At 45.3% G+C, this 21700-nt stretch overlaps 1 protein-coding gene across 6 annotated transcripts; it reads right to left on the bottom strand.

Annotated features, from left to right (window-relative positions):
- Positions 1-1660: 1660 nt before the first annotated feature.
- Positions 1661-21165, bottom strand: traf3 (TNF receptor-associated factor 3). Of its 6 annotated transcripts, XM_034562957.1 has the most exons (14): positions 20867-21165; positions 17743-17905; positions 17360-17525; positions 7734-7785; positions 7543-7647; positions 7145-7309; positions 5875-5955; positions 5684-5758; positions 5494-5586; positions 5277-5417; positions 4458-4635; positions 3865-4208; positions 3481-3672; positions 1661-2717 (listed from the first exon to the last, which is right to left on the bottom strand). In XM_034562957.1, exons 2-14 carry the CDS (start codon positions 17900-17902, stop codon positions 2682-2684), a joined length of 1788 nt encoding a protein of 595 aa, XP_034418848.1. In that variant the 5' UTR covers positions 17903-17905; positions 20867-21165; the 3' UTR covers positions 1661-2681. The 6 variants fall into 6 exon arrangements, with proteins under 6 accessions (XP_034418848.1, XP_034418849.1, XP_034418851.1 ...); XM_034562958.1 differs by lacking the exon at positions 7543-7647 and having other exon boundaries at positions 2401-2717; positions 20867-21146; XM_034562962.1 differs by lacking the exons at positions 17743-17905; positions 20867-21165 and adding an exon at positions 15760-17161 and having other exon boundaries at positions 2402-2717; positions 17360-17475.
- Positions 21166-21700: the final 535 nt, after the last annotated feature.

The following is a 21700-nucleotide window of genomic DNA, read 5'->3' as shown; positions in this document are numbered from 1 at the left end:
TTATTTTACTGGCCCTGAACACCTCAGAGATCAATTATCTGGTGATGTGGTTTCTGTAGATGGCATTGCCCTGGCATCCAACACCACTGTAAAGAATCTCTAGTTATCTTTGACCGAGACTTGTCCTTTAACTCCCACGTTAAGCAAATCTCAAGGATTGCATTTTTTCATCTACGTAACATTTAAAAAATCAGGCACATCTTGTCTCAAAAAGATGTAGAAAAGCTGGTTCACACGTTTGTTACTTCCAGACTAGATTACTGCAACTCCTTATTATCAGGCTGCTCTAATAAGTCTCTTAAGTCCCTCCAGTTGATCCAGAATGCTGCAGCTCGTGTACTCACAAAAACTAAGAAAAGAGATCACATGACTCCTGTATTAGCTGCTCTGCACTGGCTCCCTGTAAAATCAAGAATCACATTTTAAATTCTTCTCCTCACCTACAAAGCCTTGATTGGTGATGCACCATCATATCTTAAGGAGCTTGTAGTACCATATTGCCCCACTAGAGAGCTGCGCTCACTAAATGTGGGGCTACTTGTGGTTCCTAGAGTCAGAGCCTTCAGTTATCAAGCTCCTCTTTTATGGAACCAGCTCCCACTTTCAGTCCAGGAGGCAGACACAGTCACCTCATTCAAGAATAGACTTAAGACTTTCCTCTTTAATAGTGCTTATAGTTAGGGCTGAATCAGGTTTGCCCTGGTCCAGCCCCTTGATATGCTGCTATAGGCTTATAGGCTGCTGGGGGATGTTTTAGGATACACTGAGCACCTATCTCCTCTTCTCTCTCTCCTTATGGATGAATTTACATCTCTCCATTGCACCTTATTAACTCTGCTTCCTCCCTGGAGTCGTTGTGACTTCACGTCTCATAGGGTCCATTGGACCTGGAGGTGTCTGATGCTGGTGAGCCGGCCTCCCATTGGCCCTGCTGATGCCCCGCCCCCCTCCTCTCTACCTCCTTCTGTTTCATGGATTGGAGTTCCATTCATACATTGTCATATTCATGTAATGTGTTTATGTAACTCTGTAACTCTGTTCATCTGGTCACATGACATCTATTCATCTGTCCATCCGGGGAGAGGGATCCTCCTCTGTTGCTCTCCTGAAGGTTTCTTCCCTTTTTTCCCTGTGAAAGGTTATTTTTGGAGAGTTTTTCCTGATCCGATGTGAGGTCAAAGGTCAGGGATGTCGTATGTGTACAGATTGTAAAGCCCTCTGAGGCAAATTTGTAATTTGTGATATTGGGCTATACAAAATAAACTGAATTGAATTGTTCTCACAGGGTTAAGCCTAACCCACATCCAACAGGTCTCTGTGGTCACAGGGTTGGATGTTCTCCTCCTACATGTTCTGACTGTTCCCATCGGTGCTGGATTCAAATAGAAAATACTTGTGCTTTTCATATTTAGGAGATATGTTGTTTTAAAATGAATAGAAACTGTTTATCTCAAATCAATCCATTTATACTTTAAGAAGCTTTAATGTTTCAATAAAAGGCTTTTATGTTGTTTGTTCTGTGGTTGTGGAGATCATTTATTATTCACCTTCATTTTGTTCCTTTCAAAGCTGACAAACAGTCAATTCAGCCAAAACAAGAATCACAATAAATAAATCAATAAGAAGTTCATTTAAATCTCTAATAAAATAAAACAGATTCTGTGTTTTTAATTTTTTTATTTTGACACTTTTAACAAACATTCAAACTGTGCAAATCAAATGAGTCGGACACATTCTGACAATGAAAAACTCCACAGGGCCACAGAGGAACTCAGACATACTGGGAACTTATACTGGGACCTTGTATTATTGGAACTTATACTAAGACATAGTGGTAATTTATACTGGGAACAATGAATCGTTATACAGACACTTTTGGAACGTGTCTTTTCTCGTTTAGATTAATTTTCATACTTTGGGTTCATTCAGGTCCTACTCACACTTACAGGTCTTCATTGGTTTGTACTGGGTCTACACTGGTCTTACTCTGTCCTTTGGGACTCTCCTGGTCTTACTGGTTACATGTAAATGGTTTGCACTGGTTACATTTGAATGTAAAGGTTTTTGTACTGGATCCTGCTGGTCTGCTGAGCTACTCTGTGACTGCAATGGCTTTCCCAGCATGCCTTGGTAAACAGGTAATAAACAGGAAGTAAAACTTGATGCACGGCATCAGTAATGAGCAGCAACAAAGTTCTCGTTGTGGCGGCCATGTTGGCTCTGAGTAATAACACCATGGTGATGTCATGGCAACATTGATCTCTCTCACACTCACACACACACACACACACACACACACACACACACACACACACACACACACACACACACACACACACACACACACACACACACACACACACACACACACACACACACACACACACACACACACACACACACACACACACACACACACACACACACACACACACACACACACACACACACACACACACACACTTCTTTAGCCCATCAGCCAATCTGAAGAAGCCCCACCCTCCAGTCTCTGTAAAGTTCACTCTGATTGGCTGCTTCCTGTCTGTTTCTTCTCTTCTGTCGTCGTCGTCGCTCTCAGATAGACGCACCTACTTCATTGTCACAGATCCTTCCAATCATCCTTTCCTCTGCGTAGACAGGTGAGCAGATCTCAGACCAACGCGGTCAGTGGGTTTGTAACATCACGGGTCAGGAAGGTCAGAGGTATCTACTGTAACCTGGCAAATCAATCAAGACAGATATTGATCAATATGAATACCAAACACTTCCACAACAAGTCCCAGCAACTCAACGGTTAGTCCCCAGACCTCTGCAGCTAGTCCCCAGACCTCTGTAGCTAGTCCCCAGACCACTGTAGATAGTCCCAGACCCCTGTAGCTAGTCCCCAGACCTCTGCAACTAGTCCACAGACCTCCATAACTAGTCCCCAGACCTCTGAAACTAGTCCCCAGACCTCTGAAACTAGTCCTCAGACCTCTGAAACTAGTCCCCAGCTGCAGAGGTAGCTAGTCCCCAGACCACTGTAGATAGTCCCAGACCCCTGTAGCTAGTCCCCAGACCTCTGCAACTAGTCCACAGACCTCCATAACTAGTCCCCAGACCTCTGAAACTAGTCCCCAGACCTCTGAAACTAGTCCTCAGACCTCTGAAACTAGTCCCCAGCTGCAGAGGTAGCTAGTCCCAGACCTCTGTAGATAGTCCCCAGACCTCTGCAACTAGTCCACAGACCTCCATAACTAGTCCCCAGACCTCTGAAACTAGTCCCCAGACCTCTGAAACTAGTCCTCAGACCTCTGAAACTAGTCCCCAGCTGCAGAGATAGCGAGTCCCAGACCTCTGTAGATAGTCCCCAGACCACTGTAGCTACTCACCAGACCACTGTAGCTAGTCCCCAGACCTCTGCAACTAGTCCCCAGACCTCTGCAACTACTCCCCAGACCTGGGCAACTAGTGGCCTGACCCAGAGTTGTATATCATCACCTTGATGAAGATGGTGTCGTCTTTGATGTAGCTGCCAGTCTCCAGGACGGTCTGAGAAACAAACAGAGGACAGCCAGAAGCAATGTTCATCTCTGCTGCAGGACGTCTGAAGCTGCTACTATTTGGATCAGGCTTAAAGGCATCCCCCAAGTGTTTCCTCGACGGACCCTGGTCCATCAGCATCAAAGTCACCTAACAGATTATCAACAAAGAGACAGACAAACCGAGAGACAAATGGGTCTGTCAGCATTGTTTTAGCCTCAGAACAACATAGCTTAACTTGATTGAATCTAAAGATTTAAAATACAGATTGCTTCACTTATACAACACCTTGTTAAAGTGTCTTATACTCCTTCAGTAAATCGGGACGTAAGTAGTCAGTACCTTCTGTTTGAAAGGCCAGGGCAGCAGGGCATCGTACTCGCCTCTCATCACCACGAAGAACAGAGACAGGTGCGTCCCCTTGCCCATGCCGTCGCCGTTCAGGTAGACACGGGCGCACATCTTGTACCCAAAGTATCCGGTGTAAAATGGCTGTGAGTACAGCGACAGTGTCTTCGCCCCCACCGCTTCCTGTTTCCTTCTCTTGTAGTCGCGGATCTTCCAGATCAGGGTCCCATTATAACTTGCCGTCTCTAGCACCTGGAAACGCAGGTCCATGTCGGCTAATCGGATTTCATGGACACTCAGCATCTCATCATGTCGCTTCAGCTGATTCTCCAGGGATGCTGCAAAGATGTGAATATTCCTTATTAGAGTTATTGATTAACTGTGTTTCAGTCCCAGACCTTTGCCACTAGTCCCCAGACCTTTGCAAATAGTCTCAGACTTCTGAAACCAAACCCCAGACCTTTGAATTAGTCCTATGGCCTCTGAAACCTTTCCCCAGACCTCTGCAACTAGTCACCAGACTTCTAGAGCAAGTCCCCAGACCTTTGCAAATGGTCCCCAATCCCATCCCCAGTGTGTGTTCTGACCCAGAGTGTGAGTTGTGGATCCAGTCCCGCTCCGTCCCCCTTGTTCTAGAGTGTTGAGTCTCGTCCGGACGTTCTCCAGCGTTCCCCTCAGGTTCTCAACCTCATCTCTGAGCACACGAAGGGAACGAAGCTCCAGCTCCACCTCCAGTAGCTTCTCTGAGTGAGAGCTCATTAGTTTCTACAGGAAGAGAGAAATGATTGTCTGTCCAGGTTCAGAGGAGGGATTGGTCAGTTAGACTGCCAGAAAGAAAGTGCAGCTATGGTGCTGAGGCTTCACCTGCAGTCTTTAGTTCAAGTTGTGTCACAGTTTCAATCCCCATAAGCTCTGCCTTCACAGTGTTTATTGTTTGCACCTACATTTAAAGCGTATACACCTTCATTTACAGATGCTTCTGCTAGACAAGGCTTAGGGTCAGACTGTCTATGATGTACAACATAGAGTAATGTACACCCCACTGTCTCATTGCACATTTTCACTCGTTATCTGTAAAAACTAAGTCAGACCAGAGAGTTGGGTTCTAGCTTAGACTGAGATGTAAATATTAATCAAACATCATCTCCAGCCTACCGCAATCCTGAACAGGATGGATCTCAAAAGGTTTGATCTGTGTGCTCATATCAAGCATAACGAACTACAGTCACAGTCATTCGGTCTACAAACAAAGCATACAGACAACTACAACTTTTTTCCGAATTCAACTGCCAGAGTTCCATTTTAATACTTAGTGACTTAAACCCACTTTGGTCTTTTACGTTATATATGAAATGTGTTCCATAAATATATTGTCTTGCCTTAGTAGAATTAGGTCAAAGCATTACCTGCATGGTGGCCAGTTTCTGCTCCATCTGTCGGTTCTTCTCTCTCAGCTCGTCGCTCTGGTTCTCCAGTTCAGACAGTCGACTGCTGAGAGCAGGAAGCACCTTATACCTCTCCAACAGCTCACCTTTAATATCCTCGACCTGGAAATGCACACATAAAGATCAGTCACGCACCGAACCCTCTGCCATGTTGCCTCAGTCTGGTTGCTATGATTACCTTGTTCTCTAAGCTGGAGTTTCTGTTGGCCATCATTCTCAGGTGTTCAGCTGCCAAGGTGGACTCATGTTGCCTCATGTCCTGGTTCAAACCCTGAAATACAAAGATGCACAGTACATACAGTCAACACATAAACATTTGCACTGAGAAGCAAATACAGAAGAAGAAGTAGAGGAAGAGGATGAGTTACCTTGAAGGTGCAGCCGTAGCGGTGGAACTGACAGCTCACCTGAGCTTTGGGACAGTCATTCTGGTGGCTCGACAGCTGAAATACAAAACCAATCCATCAGGGTCATCACTACTAGGTGCTGCTATGGTGCTGCTAACAGAAGTCTACTGAACCAGTCTGACTGGGCGGAAAAAGACAAACTGGATCACTACCTCACTCCGGGGAAGGGAGGAAAAGGAGCAGTGGTTTGGACACGACACTGGGAACGCTGGACACACCGTCTCTTTGTGTTTCTAAAACCAGACAGAAACCTAAGAATGTTCATCAACATAACAAAAACTTGAGAAATCAGAATCACAGGAGCACCCAGGAGCACTACTTGGCTGAGAATGAGGATGCTGTCTAGGGCTGGACAATATACCCATATTATAATAATATTGTTATAAGACATAAGTGAACTTACCAGACTGCTCAAGCTATTCTATTATTTGCATATACCCACTTGGGGGCTGATCACTCCAAAAAGCATCGCTAAAGGTCCTGCCGCTTCAAAAAAAGCTCCTTGGTAGAAGACTAAGCCTGTGGAGCGAGGCAGCGTGCAGGTGATCAAATGTGATTGACAGAAAATCTCTCTCTCCCAACAGCTAACTAGCCACTCCACATTTACCTACATCAAAAGAGGAAATCAATGGTAAAGTAGTGAAGCCCGCCTCTTGCTTGAATTGATTGGCTGCATAGGCCAAGTATGAGATTGTAGTAGTGCTACTCCGTCCCCAGACCTCTGTAACTAGTCCCCAGACCTCTAGCGCTAGTCCCTAGACTTCTAGCGCTAGTCTCCAGACCTCTAGCGCTAGTCCCCAGACCTCTATAGCCAGTCCCCAGACCTCTGCAACTAGTACCCAGACCTCTGTAGCTAGTCCCCATACCTCTGTAGCTATTTCCCTGTAGCTAGTCCCCAGATCTCTAACGCTCATCCCCAGACCTCTATAGCCAGTCCCCAGACCTCTGCAACTAGTACCCAGACCTCTGTAGCTAGTCCCCAGACCTCTGCAACTAGTACACAGACCTCTATATTTAGTCCCCATACCTCTGTAGCTAGTCCCCAAAACCTCTAAAGCTAGTCACTAGACCTCTGTAGCTAGTCCCCAGACATCTAAAGCTAGTCCTCAGACCGCTACAGTTAGTCCCCAGACCTCTATAGCTAGTCCCCAGACCTCTGAAACTAGTCCCCAGCTGCAGAGGTAGCTAGTCCCCAGACCTCTGTAGCTAGTCCCCAGACCTCTACAGTTAGTCCCCATCTACAGTTAGTCCCCAGACCTCTACAGTTAGTCCCCAGACCTCTGAAACTAGTCCCCAGCTGCAGAGGTAGCTAGTCCCCAGACCTCTGTAGCTAGTCCCCAGACCTGTACAGTTAGTCCCCAGACCTCCCAGAACTGGAGCTAGTCGGCCTACAGATTGGTCGGCAGTGATTGCATGAGATACCTGCAGGTCGGTTAGGGGCATCTTGGTCATGCAGAACTCGCAGCTGCTCTCTCTGTGTTTACATTTCCAGCTCAGGTGGTCGGGAATCTCTTTCCTCATCATTCGCTCTTTACATTTACCCAACGGACAAGGAACCTCGAAGAACGGACACACATTCAGGTGGTCCTACAGACAGACAAGTGAGAGACAGACAGAAAGACTGAGTCTTAAAATGATCAAACCTGGTCAACAGATTCACGTGGACACCTCGGGGTCCTGTATTGTTTCTAGTCAGTGGTTAAACTGTAGTTAACGATGTTTGAGGTACACTTATAGAATGTATATAGCACACTTTACAGCCAATCACAGCGCAAGATTCTCTTTTGCCATTTGACAGTGAGTAAACATGTTGTTCTCACAGGTATCTGCTGCAGACTCATCTGCTCCTGACAGCCGTTAGCTTCACTGCGACAGTAAACTTTCAGTGCCATGATCTCACGATGGCAGCAAACGTCTCTAAAGATCTGAGACATAAACATAAGAGCTTCAGTAACTGATCAATAATCAATTCATAAATGCTGATGATTAATTAATTAAATTGACTGCCCACCTTGTCTTTGAACAGAGGCTCCATGTCAGCTGGACATACCGGGTTTGGATGACTATAGGAAGAGAGAGGACATTAAGTTACTGATTCAACTGAAGAGAGAAAAAGTGACAGCCTGCTGGTCAGAGCATGCACTGCACCCTCCACCTGTCACGTGACACAACATTCATTGGATCCTTTTGTCCCAAACAATTTACAATAATTGCATTAAAATCACGAAGGGACAAGAGCTTGATATAATTAAATCTGGGAGTGTATCACTTCAAACAAACAATTGAGAAGCATGGTCAGTGCTACACGTATAGTACGTGTATAGTACATGTACTACACACGTACCATACAAGTACTCTACACAAACATGTACTGTACGCGTACAGTAGGAAATGTGCTGTTGTCAGGGTGGAGTGGAGGGTTTGAGCAGGTACTGCCTGAAGACCAGAACCAGAGTAGTGAAGTCTGAAGAGTATACCCGTTTTTTGAGTCCTCCTGGATCAAAATTGACCCCGTCTGGTTTGACTATTAATTAAAGAATATGAAGTGGATACTTCACCCAATTCTATTATACCCTTAATAACAACTTAATTCAAACACATTCACACCATTTCTTTCTTCCATTTTAAAATGTAAGGCCAATAAGACCTCCTTTACATGAACCTTTACCTTGTTTTTGAGTAAAAATAAATACAATAATGCCGTATTCTGACAATAGTTAACCATCAGAGTATTCTGTGTTGCTAGATCATCACAGATTGGTATATCTCAAAGTTGAATGAGGATGCCGTTTTTCTTTATGGCAGCAAATAATCACACCTCCCGGGTCAAAAATGACCCTGTCTGGGTTGACTATTTATAAAGCATAAAGTATAAATGATCACCCACCTCTGTGTTTCAACTTTTTAGTCAACTCATTACCTGACATATACAACATGTCAATATTCTTTTCCAAAGCCTTTGAATGTTCAAAATGTGTCTAAATGTGCCCAATTAGAAATGTCCATCATTCATCAAGTTCCCACCTAGTGAGAGCTGACTCATTGGGAAGCTGTGCCAACAGGTGTGGAGTGGGAAGAGGGCACGCTGGCTCCTCTTGATACGGTGTTACCGCTTGTGTGATTTATGGGACTTTTTATACCTATTTTATTCAACCTTGTTTTTGTTTTTTATGTATGGTGGTTGCCCCGTGAGTTGGAATACGGTCTTTATTAATTTGAGAGCCTACCTCCTATGTTAATACAATAGGAATACGGCGGACTTGGTATCCATCAGTGAAACTGAGAGCCTGGCTGCTCTACTGGAGTTCTGTGATGACTATTGGTGTGTTTTTTGAACGGTTGGCATCTGCACCGGCTGGAGCTGGGGTTGGCCGGCCTGTGGTCATTGCCAGACTGCGCGGCTTGTTTTGTGTTCTGTTTTTGACATCGGTGCTGGCAATGATTTCATACACCGCTCCACAGTTTAATGGTTCCATCAAACGGTCTATAGCCCGCCGTCAAGAGTGAAAAACAGACCTCACCATAGAGGCTCGCACCGCGGTTTCAACGTGGAATCAGGAAACAAAACAAACCTCGGAGTCATCGCGAGACTACCCAATACTCGGCACAATTTCAATTCAATTCAGTTTATTTTGTATAGCCCAATATCACAAATTACAAATTTGCCTCAGAGGGCTTTACAATCTGTACACATATGACATCCCTGACCTTTGACCTCACATCGGATCAGGAAAAACTCCCCAAAAATAACCTTTCGCAGGGAAAAAAGGGAAGAAACCTTCAGGAGAGCAACAGAGGAGGATCCCTCTCCCCGGATGGACAGATGAATAGATGTCATGTGACCAGATGAACAGAGTTACAGAGTTACATAAACACATTACATGAATATGACAATGTATGAATGGAACTCCAATCCATGAAACAGAAGGAGGTAGAGAAGAAGGGGGACGGGGCGCATCAGCCTTTACATCAAAACTGCCACAAGCCCCTCTGCAGCCATGTCATGTTTCACCACCTGTCTTGGGGCGATAAAGGCGTGGATGAGCAACAACGTTCTCCAGTTAAACAGTAGCAAAACTGAAGCCTTCCTTGTTGGCACTCCACACCAGGTTCAGTCATCCTCCATAACTCATCTCACCTTCGACGGTCAGGTGATACCCCTCTCCTCCACAGTCACTAATCTGGGAGTTAGGTTTGACCCTCACCTGACCTTTAAGGACCAGATAAAATACCTGTGCAAAACCTCCTTGTATCATCTCAAAAACATCTCCAAACTCCGGCCCACTTTAACCCTGTCAGATGTAGAGAATCTCGTGCAGTTGGTTCAGTTCAGTTCAGTCCAATTCCCAAACGGTGAAACACAACATCCCGAAACCAAAGCAAAAGGTTCTCTCACTGCTTGTCACAGAGTGTCGGTCAGTCAGGTGAGTCCAGTCCTGGTAATCCAGTCCGTGTTTTCTTTAAAGAAGCGTCTCCTTCGGCGATGTCCGAATATGCTCCGGATGTCCTGACAACTCTCGGATCTCCCGGTAGCGCACACTTTATAATCCTCGAAAACAAGCTGACGGACGTAAAACCTCAGTCCGACCGGAAGCTCCGTACACCACTGCTCTTTTTCCCTTTTTGCACCGCCCCGCATTTCCACTTTTGTCACTCTTTTCGGACAGGTGCACAGCGTGGATTGGTTGCCGACGGAGGTGCGTCTGTGACAGGGACGGGTGTGTGTCACGGGGGGGTGTCGGGAGGATAGGTCGTGAGGTAGGGATTACAGATCGCTACAGTGTATCACCAATCAAGGCTTTGTAGGTGAGGAGAAGAATTTTAAATGTGATTCTTGATTTTACAGGGAGCCAGTGCAGAGCAGCTAATACAGGAGTCATGTGATCTCTTTTCTTAGTTTTTGTGAGTACACGAGCTGCAGCATTCTGGATCAACTGGAGGGACTTAAGAGACTTATTAGAGCAGCCTGATAATAAGGAGTTGCAGTAATCTAGTCTGGAAGTAACAAACGTGAACCAGCTTTTCTGCATCTTTTTGAGACAAGATGTGCCTGATTTTTTCAATGTTACGTAGATGAAAAAATGCAATCCTTGAGATTTGCTTAACGTGGGAGTTAAAGGACAAGTCTCGGTCAAAGATAACTAGAGATTCTTTACAGTGGTGTTGGATGCCAGGGCAATGCCATCTACAGAAACCACATCACCAGATAATTGATCTCTGAGGTGTTCAGGGCCAGTAAAATAACTTCAGTTTTGTCTGAGTTTAACATCAGGAAGTTGCAGGTCATCAAATGTTTTTATGTCTTTAAGACATTCTTGAATTTTAGCGAGCTGGTTGGTCTCCTCTGGTTTGATCCATAGATATAATTGAGTATCGTCTGCATAACAATGAAGGTTTATGGGGTGTTTCCTGATAATGTTGCCCAAAGGAAGCATATATAAGGTAAATAAAATTGGTCCAAGCACAGAACCTTGTGGAGAAAACGCCCCCCCGCTCATCCTTCTGGGTGACTTTAACATCCAGACAGAGAAGTCATGTGACCTGCTACTCTTACTGTCTTCCTTTGCTCTCTCTCTCAGTCCTTCCCCTCCTACTCACAAGGCTGGCTACCACCTTGACTATATTTTCACCAGAAACTGCTCCACATCTAACCTCACTGTAACTCCACTTCATGTCTCTGACCACTTCTTCATCTCGTACTCTCTCCCACTCTTTGGAACTGACAACCCTCCCACAACGGACTCTGCACCTGTCCGTCGCAACATCCACACCCTCTCACCCTCTCTCCCTCTCACCCTCTCTCACCCTCTCACCCTCTCTCCCTCTCACCCTCTCTCACCCTCTCACCCTCTCACCCTCCTCTCTGGCCTCCTCTGTTCTGTCAGCCCTCCCTTCAACCGATTCCTTCTCACTCATGCAGCCTAACTTCGCCACTGACACTCTCCTCTCTACGCTGTCTTCCTCTCTTGATTCTCTCTGTCCTCTTACGACTCCAAAGGTCCTCAAGTCCTCTTATGACTCTAAAGGTCCTCAAGTCTTCTCTTACGACTCTAAAGGTCCTCAAGTCCTCTTATGACTCTAAAGGTCCTCAAGTCCTCTTACGACTCTAAAGGTCCTCAAGTCCTCTTATGACTCTAAAGGTCCTCAAGTCCTCTCCGGCTCCGTGGCTGTCCTAACCAGTGCGCGCCAAGAGATCCACTATGCGAGCATCGGAAAGGAAATGGCGAAAATCTTGCACATGTAAATAAGAAAGTTTATGTTTTAAATGAATACATAAAGAAAGATATGATCATTAATTAGGGATATTATGAGGAATACTCTGGAGGAATGTATTATAAAGCATAAGAAATTATCACTGTTTTATTATTGTAACTGTTTGTTGATGACAAATGTAACAATTACCTGTATGATGCATGAGAATGAATGTTTTATTGTTTAGAATATGCCGATTGAAACCTGAGATGTTACTTTTATTCTGAAGAGAGGTTAATACACCAACTCTCTCTCTCTGTCATTCGCTCGCATGGCTTCACCTACCACAGCTATGCTGACGACACCCAACTGATCCTCTCGTTTCCCCAATCTGAAACACAGGTAGCAGCACAAATCTCTGCCTGTCTGACTGACATCTCTCAGTGGATGTCTGACTGACATCTCTCAGTGGATGTCTGACCGACATCTCTCAGTGGATGTCTGATTGACATCTCTCAGTGGATGTCTGACTGACATCTCTCAGTGGATGTCTGACTGACATCTCTCAGTGGATGTCTGACTGACATCTCTCAGTGGATGTCTGATTGACATCTCTCAGTGGATGTCTGACTGACATCTCTCAGTGGATGTCTGACTGACATCTCTCAGTGGATGTCTGATTGACATCTCTCAGTGGATGTCTGACTGACATCTCTCAGTGGATGTCTGACTGACATCTCTCAGTGGATGTCTGACTGACATCTCTCAGTGGATGTCTGACTGACATCTCTCAGTGGATGTCTGACTGACATCTCTCAGTGGATGTCTGATTGACATCTCTCAGTGGATGTCTGCTCACCACCTGAAAATTAACCCGGACAAGACTGAACTTCTCCTCCTTCCAGGAAAAGGCTCTCCCACCCACGACCTGACTATTAACTTCAACAACTCAGTGTTGGCCCCGCCCCCGACTGCCAGGAACCTCGGTGTGTACATGCTGTACAACATCAGGAGAATACGACCTCTTTTCACTCAGAAGGCGGCACAGGTTCTGGTCCAGGCTATGGTCCAGGTCCTGGTCCAGGTTCTGGTCCAGGCTCTGGTCATCTCACGGCTAGACTACTGTAACTCCCTCCTGGCAGGTCTACCTGCTAATGCCATTCGACCTCTACAGCTCATCCAGAATGCAGCTGCTCGACTGGTCTTCAACCTCCCGAAATCTACCCACAATCCTCCGCTCCTCCGCGACCTTCACTGGTTACCGGTGGCCGCAGCATCCGCTTCAAAACATTGGTACTTGCGTACCGTGCTGCGAACAGATCGGGTCCGGTCTACATCCAGGACATGGTCTAACCTCACACCCAGGACATGGTCTAACCTCACATCCAGGACATGGTCTAACCTTCATCCAGGACATGGTCTAACCTCACATCCAGGACACGGTCTAACCTCACACCCAGGACATGGTCTAACCTCACATCCAGGACATGGTCTAACCTCACATCCAGGACATGGTCTAACCTCACACCCAGGACATGGTCTAACCTCACACCCAGGACATGGTCTAACCTCACATCCAGGACACGGTCTAACCTCACACCCAGGACATGGTCTAACCTCACACAAAGGACATGGTCTAACCTCACACCCAGGACATGGTCTAACCTCACACCCAGGACATGGTCTAACCTCACACCCAGGACATGGTCTAACCTCACATCCAGGACATGGTCTAACCTCACACCCAGGACATGGTCTAACCTCACACAAAGGACATGGTCTAACCTCACATCCAGGACATGGTCTAACCTCACACCCAGGACATGGTCTAACCTCACATCCAGGACATGGTCTAACCTCACACCCAGGACATGGTCTAACCTCACACCCCAGCTCGTTCACTTTGCTCGGCTTCTGCCAATCTGCTTGTAGCTCCTTCACTTCGAGCTAAACACTTAACAAAGTCACGACTGTTTGCTGTGCTGGCTCCTCATTGGTGGAACGAGCTCCCCATTGACATCAGGACAGCAGAAAGTCTCTACATCTTCCGTCGCAAACTAAAAACACATCTTTTTCGACTATACCTTGAAAAGGGAAGGTAGAGCCATAGCCATGGCCAGCGTCGGTGCACAGCCATTTTCAGATCTCTCCAGAGATGTTCAATGGGGTTCAAGTCAGGGCTCTGGCTGGGCCACTCAAGGACATTCACAGAGTCCTTTGTTATCTTGGCTGTGTGCTTCGGGTCGTTGTCCTGTTGGAAGATGAACCGTCGCCCCAGTCTGAGGTCCAGAGCGCTCTGGAGCATGTTTTCATCCAGGATGTCTCTGTACATTGCTGCATTCATCTTTCCCTCAAACCTGACTAGTCTCCCAGTTCCTCCCGCTGAAAAACATCCCCACAGCATGATGCTGCCACCACCACGCTTCACTGTAGGGATGGTATTGGCCAGGTGATGAGCAGTGCCTGGTTTCCTCCAAACATAACGCTTGGCATTCAGGCCAAAGAGTTCAATCTTTGTTTCATCAGACCAGAGAACTCTGAGCAAGATGGAGGGGGAGGGGGAGAGGAGGAAAACATCGCGAGCTGCTAAGCTGGCAACCTGAGGTGATGCAGTACGCTTACCGGAAGAGAGAGAGCGATGCGTTTACTCCGCAAACCTACTCCCCAAACCTCTACACGCATTCCAGATCCACAGACAGCTCGCTCCTCTGGATCCCCAACACCAAGCTCCGCACCAGGACCCAAGGCTGCCCCCTAGTGATTGCTCCAGGTACCATCGGTGACCGGCCTTTTGCTTATGGGACAGTCTCCCTGACCACGTGAGGGCAACCCAGACCTGGACTCTTTAAGACCGGCCTAAAAACTTTTTTATTCAGGAAGGCGTTTTTGACTGTGTTAAATCTCTATTTATCTCTATCGCTATTTTCTTCTTTTTTTATACTATCTACTGGCTTTTTTTTTTTTTTTTATTTATTATCAGGCTGCACGGTGGTGTAGTGGCTAGCACTGTCGCCTCACAGCAAGAGGGCTGCGGGTTCAATTCCCGGTCGGAGCGGTCCTTCTGTGTGGAGTTTGCATGTTCTCCCCGTGGCAGCGTGGGTTCTCTCCGGGCTCTCCGGCTTCCTCCCACAGTCCAAAGACATGCTGCAGGTTAATTGATCTCTAAATGTCCCATAGGTGTGAATGTGAGAGTGAATGGTTGTATGTCCCTACATGTGCCCTCGATGGACTGGCGGCCTGTCCAGGGTGTCCCCTGCCTTCGCCCTATGTCAGCTGGGATAGGCTCCAGCGCCCCGCGACCCTAATGAGGATAAGCGGTATTGAAAATGGATGGATGGATTATTTATTATTAATGGCGTGATCTTTGCATATATATGTATTGCAGTTTTGGCAGATCTTTTATGTTTTGAGATCACTCTGGTGAGGGCAGAATTGGCACCTACTCCTTTTTGGAGATGGGCCAGAAGGGCCAGAAGGGCCAGCTGGGCGAGGGGGAGCTGCTGCAGAGGTAGAGCTGGAGCAGAACTGCTGGATCCCCATAACCAATCTGGCAATCATCAGAAGAACATTTCTCTGTTTTTGGCGTGATATGACACCAGAGCAAACTTGGATGAGAACCGAGCCCTGTCCGTTTTTGACCCCAGTGCAGGGGGGAGCTCAGGCTCATTCCTCCACACTGGTCCCACCATGTACAGCTTTCTTTTCAGCAGCTGCAGGCCGAGGGCATGTGAAGTAAAGAAGTTGTCACAGGTGATCATTTTCCCCTGAAGACCTTGTCATGTCGAGGACAACTCGCATGCCCTGATGTTTGTCTGACTAGCAGCAGTTTGCCAGACTATACTTACATGTTCCATGCATAGCTGGACCCATAGCATGCTGCCCATATTTACATCCCATATTTCCCTGGTTTTCTCGGGATGTTTGAATGGACAGCGACCTCTGAAGGGGACCAGGAACTCATCCAGAGTCACATCAGTGCCTCGATCATACATCCACGACAGGAGAGACACACTTGTCCCAAACGTTTGTCTCGTGCACGGCGATCTTCTCTTGTGTCTTTATCATCAAATCAAATTACTCTTGAGATTTTATGAAACATCTCGAGTGTCATGGTAGCACTGGGCATGCCATAAACTAGCTGTAGCTTCTTTACTGGATTGGTACACGCCAGCAAGAATCAACAAACCCACGTATGCCTGCAAGTCCATTGAATCCATCTTGCTCCAAATGTCCCCCTCCTTGTTCGTCATGTACAGCACTACCTCGTCAGTAGGCATGGGCAGAAATGGGTCAAAAGGACTTTATATCATCAATATGAGACCTTGAATATGCGGTTGGACCATGGTGGCTTGTCTCTCTCTGTTCTCTCCCTCACTGGGAGGGATGGAAGACCACATCCATGTATCATCCTTTGACTGGAAATATTCTTCTATCGCAGCTGGGTCCTCTTTCTCCAATTCTTGTTGATTCTTCCACTTCATCATAAGTGCAGTCCTCCACTTCTGACACTTCTTCAATTTCAGCTTCAGATTCTTCCTCATGTTCGTCATGGACCCTCACTTCATACCCTTCTTCTATTTGTGCAGCGGGTGATGTGGGGAATTCTTCAGAGGAAGCATATGGTCTGTATGTTGGATCCATTACCTCATCATGATTTTCCTTCTCTTCGGACCCTGAATCCTCCTCATCAGTTGATTCCACCTCCTCATGATGTTCAGAATTGTCCTCCTGGTCATTATTTTCCACGATATAGTTAAAAATGAGCTCACAAGTCTCCTGTGCAGTATAGCGCTTCTGCCTCCTAATTGTGCTGCCTCTCTCTAAAATGTGAAATGCCCCAACACCTGTGATAAAAGATGTGTTTTTTGTTGTTGTTGTTGTTGTTGTTGTTGTTGTCATAACCATTGCTTGACCCCACACATTAAACGTCCAAGATCAAAGATGTTTTGGAAAGCAAACTGTCCTTTCAGGATGCTTTCAGGGTGAAAACAGTCCTTTCAAGGTGCAACTTTCAGGGTCCAAATAGTCCTTTCAGGGTGCAACTTCTTTCAGGGTGCAAATAGTCCAGTCCTTTAAGAGTGCAAAGAGTCCTTTCAGGTTGCAAACAGTCCTTTCAGGGTGCTTTCAGGGTGAAAACTGTCCTTTCAGGGTGCAAGGAAGGATATGTTGGTTCTCAAGAGTCAAATGGAACTTGCAGGTCAAGGACCACGGTGACGGAGGAGAGGGAGGCGGTTCAAGTAGATTGGCCTGCTGAAACCATATTGGTGGGGTCAATGAGGTGTAGTTGTAGGACAGCTGCTACACATACTTTACCTGCTAGTGGCAGCGGGTACTCGGGCAGTATTTACTGATTTGTACAGGTGACCCTACAGTAAACACTGTACAGAGTGTGGTCACCTGTGCAGGTGCAGATGCTCCATAACATAAACACACTCCCTCCCTTACCTGAGGATGTCGTTGATGCAGCTCTGACAAAAGCGGTGTCCACACTCGGTCTGGCGGGCTTGACACAAGACCAGTCTGCAGGTTTCGCAGCAGTATTTGGCTTCTGGAGTTAATACAAAGTGATCTCTGAATCCTCCGTGAAGAGGCAAAAAACCTGCAGGGACACCTGAACACAGAGACACACCTGTTCAGACTTCTCATTCAGATTCAACAGTTTGATCACTACAGTATCTCGTGGAAATTAGAGGAATCTGTCTGACACACTTAGCTGAGGAGGCTGCTGATTGGTTCTGTAGCCAATTAATGAATACAACTCTCAGCCAATTAACAGTGCAGGTTAGAGGCCAGCTGTCTTCAGACATGTGGGTGTCTGAAGTGTTTACCTTGTGAAGTGGTGGAGTCGTTGGGAGGCCAGGGATTGACTTGACGGTGAGAGGGCGGGATGATGGGTGGAGCCACTGAGAGAGGCGTGGTCAGGGAGGGCGCCACCTGCTGGAGGGGAATCTGCACCTCCCTCCCGTCAGCACTCCTCCCCGCTGACATGACCTGAGTGTGGGAGAGGGTGGAGTTAATAGGCTTGTTGCATCCATTACAATGCATTCTGGGTAGATTTGTGTGATATAATCCCAATTTAACAACTTGTGAAATTAATAACTTGTGCTGGGACAATGTACTATCCTCTCACGATTTAGGCTAAGGCTGTAATAACTTTACTCATAGTATTAACTCTTTAATGTGAGGGATCGGATAAAATCAAAAAAAGAAAACAATCTACCCTGGTTCAATGAAAATCTTTGGAAGCTGATGAAGACTAGAGATGCTGCACTAAGGAAGGCAATGAAAACTAGAAGAGACACTGACATGCTGATTTATAAAGGTTTAAGGAACACATTTACCCATGAGCTAAGATTAGCTAAATCCCATTTTTATCTCAATAAACTGAATGAGGCAAAAGGCAACAGCAAACTGATTTGGAAAAATATCTTACAAGGAGGGACCCACATTCTTTAGGAGATTTTAAACTTAAAGTACAGTTCATTAATGATCATCTTGCTGTTGCTTCTGTTTTTATTAATTATTTTCTGGAGTCTGTATACGAGCTAGGAAAAGTTGGAAATTGTTCCAACAGATGCTACAGGTCAGATCTTCGAGCTGGTACAGACCAACGAGGCACAAATTAACAAAATCATAAGCTCCAAATGTAGAGATGCTTTGCAATTTGACACCATGTTTGTGAAATCTCTCAAGGACACTTTAACTCCCCCCATTGCTCATTTAATTAATGTGTCCATTAAACACAGCTGGTTCCCTGATGACTGGAAAGGTGCCATTGTTACACCTGTTTTTAAATCTGGAGACCGCCTTGAAGCCAGTAATTATAGACCGATAAGCTTATTGCCAGTACTGTCAAAGATTGCAGAGAAAGTTGTCAACTGACAACTTTCCTTAACACGAGCACTTTTGGACTACATCGTATGCAGTTTGGCTTTAGAACTAATCATTCCACAGAAACTGCTATCTTGCACTTAATAGAGCAAATTCAAGGCTCGACAAAGGAGGAGTAGTTGTTGCTGTATTCTTGGATCTGCGTAAAGCTTTTGATACAGTTAATCATGATGTTTTAATATTTACATTTATTTTAAAAATGTTCTTGTTTTATTTTTCTGCTCTGTAGCACTTTGAGATTGTTAAATATAAAGTGCAATACAAATAAAATGTATTATTATTATTAGAGCTGCAGCTCTATCAGCACTTACTAACCCTAAACTGAAAAATCAGTTGAAAGCTTGTCAGCGCTGTACTCATTGAGCACAATTATTATAGTTTGTATTTCTTACTTTTAATGGTTTTTATTACTTACTTTTAATAGTTTGTATTACTTACCGTTAATGTGCTGTACTGTAGCTTTGCATTGTGTGTATTGTGTGTTCTTCTTATCACATATACTGTTGTATTGTGTCTTATCCTGTACTGTCTGCTATTGTTTTATGTTTGTTATGTCTCTCAAGGGACTACAGATGCAAATTAGCTGTAGCTACAATCTGGTACAGTGCATCAAATGGTGACATTTATGTTTTAACTGTACACGGTCCCTTTTAAATAAAGATAGAATAATAACTTGCTCTGACGTCATGGTTGATGTAGTCTATGAGAAACACACACACACACACACTTCAGTTTTGGAAGGGAGCTTATGGCTTTTCCACTGACATAATTATTAACACAAACAAACACACACACATATCACTTCCTGTGTGTGACATCATTATAGATATAGATACCAGAACTGTGTGGCTGCTGCGTTTCGAGCTATTTTCTTCTTCTGTGGTATTTGACGCATGGTTTATGTGGCCTTCATCACCGCCTGCTGGTCTGGTGTGTTTTAGGGTTCTCAGTTCTATTGTGGACTGAGATATTTTGTCAAAATAATATTGTGTGAATGGATTTTTTAAAGAGAGGGGGGAAATGTCTCCAAACGTCTTTATACATCTTCAAATATCTTTAAATTTCTTCAAACGTCTTTACACCGATCTTTATATCTATCTATTCGTCTTTAAATGTCTTGAGAAATTTTGAAATGTCTTTATACGTCTTGAAACGACTTGAAACGTCTTTAAATGTCTTCAAACATCTTCAACGTCTTGAAATGTCTTCAAACGTCTTTAAACGTCTTTAAATGTCTTTATACATTTTTGAATGTCTTTATACATCTTCAAACATCTTTAAATGTCTTCAAACGTCTTTAAATGTCTTAATACGTTTTAAATGTCTTTATACGTCTTTAAATGTCTTTATACATTTTTAAATGTCATTATACGTTTTCTAACGACATTAAATGTCTTTATACATTTTTAAATGTCATTATACGTCTTCAAACGTCTTTAAATGTCTTCAAACGTCATTAAATGTCATTATACGTTTTAAACTTTATACATCTTGAAATGTCTTCATTATTATTACTGTTTATTATGTATATCACTAGTTTTGATCTTATGTGTCTTGTGTGCACTTTACCCTTTGATGCTGTAATTCCCCACTGCAGGACTACTTAAAGAATATCTTATTTGATCTTATACTTATTTAAATGTCTTCAAATTACTTTCAATGTCTTTATAAGTATTTAAATGTATTTATTAATTGTGTATAGTGGTTCTGATCTGTCATGTAAACACCGATCATTTTAGTACACACACACACACACACACACACACACACACACACACACACACACACACACACACACACACACACACACACACACACACACACACACACACACACACACACACACACACACACACACACACACACACACACACACACACACACACACACACACACACACACACACACACACACACACACACACACACACACACACACACACACACACACACACAGCTAGCTGCAGCATCTGTTGAGCTAACACAAACAGCTAACATGTCGGGTTCTCCTGAGGTTCTCCTGAGGTTCTCCGGAGGTTCTCCGGAGGTTCTCCTGACTCACATGAATCTCCTCCGCGGGCCACAGCTCCACTCAGAAGCTCCGCCGTTGTCGGACTCTCTCCGGGATTCAAACCGTCAACCTGCCGCTGCCTCGGAGCCTCCAGGCCTCAGGCAGACGCCTCATGGTCCGGGTTCAGGTTCTGGGTTATGTCGGTCCTGAGTGTCGGGAGGGAGAATTCACTGGGATCCAATTCAGAGATCCAGAGGGGAGTTCTGGTCTGATCACACTGGAAACCCCCTCCGCTGCTTCCGCCCAGGAAATCCCCCAGCAGCCTGGGAGACCGCCGAGCACCAGGGGGCGCTGTTTACTACAGTCCTCATTGTTTACTACAGTCCTCCTGGAGAGAAGGCGAGCACCAGGGGGCGCTGTTTACTACAGTCCTCATTGTTTACTACAGTCCTCATTGTTTACTACAGTCCTCATTGTTTACGACAGTCCTCATTGTTTACTACAGTCCTCATTGTTTACTACAGTCCTCATTGTTTACTACAGTCCTCATTGTTTACTACAGTCCTCCTGGAGAGAAGGCGAGCACCAGGGGGCGCTGTTTACTACAGTCCTCATTGTTTACTACAGTCCTCATTGTTTACTACAGTCCTCATTGTTTACGACAGTCCTCCTGGAGAGAAGGCGAGCACCAGGGGGCGCTGTTTACTACAGTCCTCATTGTTTACTACAGTCCTCATTGTTTACTACAGTCCTCATTGTTTACTACAGTCCTCATTGTTTACGACAGTCCTCCTGGAGAGAAGGCGAGCACCAGGGGGCGCTGTTTACTACAGTCCTCATTGTTTACGACAGTCCTCATTGTTTACTACAGTCCTCATTGTTTAC

This window comes from Cyclopterus lumpus, chromosome 22 (assembly GCF_009769545.1).
Source record: "Cyclopterus lumpus isolate fCycLum1 chromosome 22, fCycLum1.pri, whole genome shotgun sequence".
Taxonomy (NCBI): Eukaryota; Metazoa; Chordata; class Actinopteri; order Perciformes; family Cyclopteridae; genus Cyclopterus; species Cyclopterus lumpus.
The sequence above is the reverse complement of the archived record's forward strand: the minus strand, read 5'-3'. Positions and strand labels throughout refer to the sequence as shown.